The sequence below is a fragment of the Manacus vitellinus genome, unplaced genomic scaffold, assembly GCF_001715985.3.
Source record: "Manacus vitellinus isolate BGI_N305 unplaced genomic scaffold, ASM171598v3 scaffold_7_pilon, whole genome shotgun sequence".
Classification (NCBI taxonomy): Eukaryota; Metazoa; Chordata; class Aves; order Passeriformes; family Pipridae; genus Manacus; species Manacus vitellinus.
This window is the reverse complement of record NW_021940813.1, coordinates 3865384-3872277: the sequence shown is the minus strand read 5'-3', so window position 1 is coordinate 3872277 and position 6894 is coordinate 3865384. Positions and strand designations below refer to the sequence as shown.

The 6894-nt window shown below is 46.5% G+C and overlaps 1 protein-coding gene across 1 annotated transcript; it reads left to right on the top strand.

Moving 5' to 3' along the window:
- The first annotated feature begins 491 nt into the window (after positions 1-491).
- Positions 492-6505, top strand: NYX (nyctalopin). The gene is made up of 3 exons (XM_008922846.2): positions 492-585; positions 769-844; positions 4429-6505. Exons 2-3 carry the CDS (start codon positions 823-825, stop codon positions 5826-5828), a joined length of 1422 nt encoding a protein of 473 aa, XP_008921094.2. The 5' UTR covers positions 492-585; positions 769-822; the 3' UTR covers positions 5829-6505.
- The last annotated feature ends 389 nt before the right edge of the window (positions 6506-6894 follow it).

Below are 6894 nucleotides of genomic sequence, written 5' to 3'. Positions count from 1 at the left end.
CTTCTGCCCTTACATAATGGAGAGTGGAGTAATGACTTTCAGCAATGCTCTTTGAGTGGCAGCAGCCCAATTCTGGACTGTATATATTTTTTTTTTATGGTGGGGGGAGAGCAGGTTGGCAGAGGGGAGAAAGCATCAGTTTGGTTTGTGTGCAATCCCTGTTTTGCTCTGGGAGCTTTAGAGGACAGACACATTCTTCCATCTCCGCTAATCCTCCTCTGATACAGAGGATTTTCCTGCCATTAAATGATAGCTTGTGAGAAAAAAATGCCAACTTTTCAGGGGCTGACTGGCATGGCTAATGGCAGCCTCATGAGCAGGAGGGAGGACACAGCCACTGCCTGGCCAGGTAAGCAATGCATCCGGATGATTTCTGTTGGGAATTTTAGTTTCAACTATTTGATCCTAAGCTGGTTACGCTCCTCTGTACCACCACCTATTTCCTGGGGACGCAACCAGCCTGTTACTGTTGGTGACCTTTCCCCACATCAGATAAAAGGAACCTGACCTTGGCACAGCTGGTGGGAAGGATGTGGATGAGCTCCCAAAAAGCAGTGACAGAAAGCTGCAGGATTCCCTGAGAAGGTCAGTGGTGGAAGAAAGATACTCACCAGGAAGGTGTTGGGGACTTCTTCATTTTGGAAGTGTGTGAGAGAAGAGCTTTTTTTCCTTCATCTTCCTTTCTAAACATAGATCATTTTGTGGACAAATGATACAGGGAAATGACAGAGGATGAAACCTGTCTCTGTTCTTCCCGTGTGCTTTTAGATCCCTCAAGTTTGCTTGCCAGACCTGAAATGCCACTAGGGAATAATCAAGGTAATGTTTGCCATCATTTTAAATGGTGAGTATACTCTTATTCTGCATTACCCAGTAGTGGATTAGACAGATCATTTGGGAAGGTGGTGGTTAAATACTCAATTATTGCAATCATCATCTCTTTACCCTTCTTAAAACTGCAACATTTTTTTAATTTTTTTTTTTAGTCTCTCACTGTTTCTTCCAAATACTGAATTACTGTAGTACTTACAAAAACAAAAGAGATCATCCCTGGGGAATTTTGTTTATTCCTTAATGTCACAAATATTTTTGACCTTACTGCTATATTTCACTGTTTTTCGAAAACACGCATTTCATTTGAGCACCCTCTGTGTCAGTGAGTTGGAGGCATCTTCCAGCCACTGCCCTGTCTGTGAACACAGCATTAAAAGAAAAGAACAACCTTTTTGGGGAAGGAGTAAGGTGGGAAAGGTGGGAATGTTTAAGGCTATGTTGGTCAGAGATCAGGGGAGAGCTAATCTGTGCTCTGAGCAACAGCTCTCCTGAGGGTTTACTGGGGCTCAGGTGGAGAGTGTTTTCCAGCTTCCCTTGCAAGAGAAAAAGGGAGAAATTGCCACAAAGACAGGTGCTGAGGGGCATCTCTGAGCTCCTATTGCTGGGGGGATATTTTCTCATGAGATGATCCTCAAGTGCTTGCTTTCATGTCCTGCACAATGCAAAGAGTTACACTTATAAACAGGGATCTTGGCAGTCTGCTGTGAAATGCCACTTGCAGAAGACCCAGATTTGGCACTTGTGTGTAAGGAAAACAGGCTGGATATGGCTTGGGTACAAATATTTCCTTAACCGAGTGATTAGAGAAGAAGCAGGGAGGGGAAGGAGGGGATTTGGTTATCAGCAGACTTGTTCCTACCCTGCACACAGTGCACAAAGCAGTGGGTACAGGTGTGCTCTGAAGGCCAGAGGTGTGACTGAGCTTGGGGCAGCTGGTTTTAAGCATTGAACTTGCTCAGGACACTCTCACCTATAGGACAGCCTATGCACATATGCCCCTCTGGATGTCACCCTGAGCCCATACAAGGCTCTCATACCAGCAGCACCACTTACATTCATCGTTTTCCAGACAGCCACCTGCAGTCAGACATTTGGGAACAGGCAAATCCTTAATCTGTCTGGCCCTCAGTTTATGTAACTGCCTGACAAAAACAACATATGCCCCTGTTGGCAGGCACTGGGGTGGGCTGGTGCAGAGGGTAGGGAACGAGGCAGCCCCTGGGCAGGCTGAACAAAGAAAGAGCAATCTGAGCCCAGTGTGTTCTCCCCCCTCTTGTCCTTGGGCTCCTCATCCACTGTCCTCCCAGGGCCCTGTCTGAAGGAGACTTTCCTTTAGCTGTGGCTGCTAGATAAGGGCTGGGGAAAAAGGAGGAGAGCAGACAAACAAACAAAATGACAATCTGTCTGAAATCCTTTCCACCTCTCACAGTCCTTCACTATCATTTATCCTTGAAGTGATGCTGTTTTGCTAATTCTCCAGTCACGATAGCGTGGCCAGGCATGATGGGACCTGAATTTTGATGAAGAGACCACAGCTAAAGTCCTTCTGGAATGCTCTCTCCGTGTATCTAAATCCCTCTTCCACATGCAATGACCAGGATGGTTTGAACAGAACCATCTGGGCAGTTCCTGGATTGATGCCCTTCAGTGGGGACCTGCCCAGCAAATGTTTTTGCAAGTCTCCTGCTTTGCAGAAGCCACAGGCAGTGTAAACTCCTAAATACAGTCCCGTGCATGTTGCCTTTAAAAAGAGTGGAGGAAAGGCAGAGAAATTGCAGCTTGAATTGTCATTTGTTCTGTACATCAAAGCCTCAGGGACTGCTAAAATAAAAGCTTGATGCTTGCTGAAGCTGATGCTTCCTGGCATATCACCTCACAAGTCTGTCTTAATAAAAATGCCCATTGGGAATACAGCTGCAGTGGGCAATCGCTGTGCTGCAAACTGCTGGGAGCTTCCCTGTCCAGACACTCAGCAGGAGTGGAGAGGAAAACCTGTCCCTTGGCCCTGGGGGACAGACATGACCACAACAGCAGCAGCACCATGATCCCAGCAGCGCTGTAATAAAGGTGGCTGTTGGTATCTTGTGGGTTTTTTTAGGGGAAAAAAAAAAGAAAAAAAAGAATTATGCTTATGTGGGAGCCAATAAACTGCAGCAGAAAAACCAGTCAGGAGCAATAGCACCATTTCCTGGTAGTGACTACATGGAGTTCTCTGGTGTGGCTGCTCATTTTGTTGAGTAGCAGGTAGGATATGCCTGGGAGAGCAATTACAAAACGGGCTCTGCCTTCAGTTCTTCTCTAATGAGTTTATTTTCGAAGAATCAGAGAACGGCTTGTGTTGGAAGGGACCTTAAAATTCATCCAGTTCCAACCCTTCTGCCATGGGCAGAGACACCTTCCACTAGACCAGGTTGTTCAATGCCTCATCCAACCTGACCTTGAACATTTCTAGGGGTGGGGCATCCACAACTTCTCTGGGCACCCTGTGCCAGTGCATCACCATCCTCAGAGTAAAGAATTTCTTCCATATATCTAACCTAAATTTCCCCTCTTTCAGAGGTAAAAAACATTTTACATAAAAAAAAAGAATTCATTTTGCAGATGTTTTGTTGACTGGATGTTTTTTCCCCACAAAAAGAGCCCGTTTATGGAGGTTCATGTCTCCTATTCCTTTTGTTCTTCTCTGATTTCTCCCCAAGAGCTTTCTTCTCTTCCTTGTTGTACACCCACCCGCATGGGACTAACCTGAAAAGAAACAACAGCCACACACCTCTCATGTCAGGTTTATAAAGGACAAAGTGGCTGCTCCCATCAAACATAAGGCACTATGATGACTCTCTTGAGAATTGGCAAAACAGTAAAAACTGTGCTGGAGGTGCAGAGTATCTCATCTATGATGAGATCATGAAGCAAGCAGTTGAACAATATCTCTTAATTTGTTTTTAGTCATGCTGTTTTACCAGTACACACTGGGAATGTGTTTTTAAACACTGTTCTACATCCTTCAGAGCTGATAGTTCCCCTTCCAGTGCTGCACTGGCTCTGGTGGAGAAAGGTTACGTTGAATGAACAAAGGAAAGCAGCAACAATCATGAATTTGACGTATCCCAGGAAATCAGCTGATTTCCCCTGCTCACTGCCTGACTCAGCATACACTGCCCTCCCCTCTTCCCCACACAGAAATACTGCTATAATCCATAGATGCTGGCCTTCAAAACATCTCTGCTTGCTCCCTGGCTAAAAAATCTCTACCTTCTGCCTGGCCAAACCATGTCCCCATCAGCCTGCAGAGATACCAGCTGCAGAGACACTAAGAAATACTAAAGTCTAGGGGAGAGAGCAGTTAATCAGAGATGATGTTCTAGATGACTATATATTCTCAGTGGGTTTAAAAACCCCCATAGAAGACTTTTAGGAATCCTTCACAAGAGCTCGTTGCTCAGCACTGGAGTACAGGTGGCAATTAGCCTGGCTAAAAGGGAGGAAACGACAGCATAATTTGTTTTTCCTGTGGTGACTAATACATTTGCTAATAGTGCATCCCTACTCTCTCCTGCCACGCCTTTGTGGGCGTGGCACGTTCCTGCCCGGCAGTGATCCTTTGGATCCCTCATGTCCATGGGGTTTGGGCCTGTGTCCGGTCCTGCCCTCCCAACTGCGTGTGCACCCAGGAGCGGAGCTGCTCCGTCCTCTGCGACCGCGCCGGCCTGGGGCAGATCCCCAGCGAGTTCCCTTGTGAAGCCTCTTCTATCAACCTGGACAAAAACAGCATCAAGTTCCTCTCCGAGAGGGCCTTTGGGACCTTGCCTTCCCTCAAATCCCTGTCGCTCAACCACAACAACATCTCCTTCATCACCCCGGGGGCTTTCAAGGGGCTGCCCAGCCTGACCGAGCTGAAGATGGCCCACAACGAGTACATCCGCTATCTCCACACGCGGACTTTCACCGCCCTCAGACGGCTGGTGAGGCTGGACCTGGCGGACTGCAACCTTTTCAACATCCCAGACAGGATCTTCATCGAGCTACCTGCTCTGCAGGAGCTCTTCTGCTTCCAGAACAACTTCCGAAGGATCCCAGGTGCCATCAGGGGCATGGAAAACCTGACCCACGTTTACCTGGAGAGAAACAGGATCGAAGCGGTGGCCTACAACTCCCTGCAGGGCCTGAGCAAGCTGAAGTACCTGAATCTGCAGGACAACAAGATAAATGTCATTCACGAGCGAGCCTTTCAGGCCTGTCAGAAGATGGAGTACCTGTACCTGAACGACAATTTGATCAGCGAGCTTCCAGAAAACTCCTTCGATGGCCTGAGGCGCCTGAAGATGCTCAACTTGGGTGGGAATTTTCTCAGGAATGTTTCCAACACCTGGTTCAGGGACCTGGGGGAGCTGGAGATCCTCTACCTGGACCGTAACAGGATCAGCTACATTGAGGAAGGGGCTTTTGAGAACCTCACCAGCCTGGTCTCGTTGCACTTGAACAGCAACAACCTGACGACCTTGCCCTTCTCTGTCTTCGAGCCGGTGTATTTCCTCGGGCGGCTGTACCTGTTCCGCAACCCCTGGGAGTGCGACTGCCGCATCGAGTGGCTCAAGGAGTGGATGGAGAATTACAGGCTTGTCAGGGATATTCCTTGTGCCTCCCCCTCCTCAGTAGCTGGGATTGACCTGACGGACGTGCTCTACGAGAGGTCACCAGAAGGTTACTGTCTCGACCCGGTGGAGCTAAACGTCACATCTGAGGGTCCGACCCCAAGTGAAGAGCCTTGGTCTACCACAGAGAGCAAGTTCAACAGCCTTATCTCCAAACTCTTGCTCCAGATGGGCCTTCCCGAAGAGGTGTCAAACGCCACCGAAGTCTACAGTAACACCACGCAGCTGGATGGACAGACTGAAGGGGTTTCTTCTGGCGTGGGGGAAAAGAGTATCGAGGCCGACTCCTCTTCTTTTTACCTCCCAGCACTTTGTACAGTGATTGTTTTGCAGTGCAAATAGTCCAAGGGCTGTCTGGACCGACCATGGGTCCTACTTAAGTGTTCAGTCCTTGTACCTACTTAGTCATTAGGGAGAAGTTTGTACTGTGGGCCTATGATACATAACTGGCTCCAAACTCTTCCAGGCTGGGTTGGTTGGATCCGGCTCCAGATTCCCCCGGGAGCTGGTGGGATCTAGTTCAAGGCTGGTCCCACTCTGGGTAAGAGACCTGCCCTTTGGGTGTCTCAGAGCCTCCTGGATACTCACAGAGCTCTGTGGAAGACGAGTAGTAGCAAGGTTGAGTTTTGCCTAGAGAGACTTGTGATGTTCCCTGTACCTCGACAGGATTTTGATTCATTCTCCCTCTGCTATCCTGGCACAGATGCAGGAGAACCAGTTTGTCAAAATATTCTTCTCTGAGGCAAAGCTACTTAACAACATACTTATTAGTGTCATTTCAATGTATTTAATTTTATTCAATTAATATATGGTTACAAGGAATACACTGTTTTTATTTGTAGATTATTTCATGGCATGGCAGCAGGGGCAAAGCATGGTGATGACAAATGCAACTAGGCTCTACTAAATATTTTATATGTCCACTACTAATGTGTACCACATACTGTATCACATTATGCCATACTAACCAACCATGCTGTCATTTTCTTTTATATGGCATCTTACATATTTTATCTTTGAAATCTCCAATGAAAGCTGCTAATATGACCAGAAAGAATAATAATGTTTTATGTATCAAAGCACATTAATAAAATAATTTGATATTTTGCTCACAAAAATAAATTAACTGCTTTACCTCCCTTTTTTTTTTTTTTTGAGATCCTTGAATAACTCCGGTGGGTTTTTTTGTAGGCTACTCAAATGGGGTGCATATGAATGTCCTTTCATGGTCTAGAGCAAATGGCAAGCTGTTTATTGCAGCATAAATACTTTCACTTGGAACCTGACCACACTTGCATTTGTGTTAAGCAGAAACACTTTGAAATATAAGTGACTATGTAGAAATACGTCTGTGATTTTTAACAATATTAAATCATTATACATGGCTTATCATACTATGATGTACATG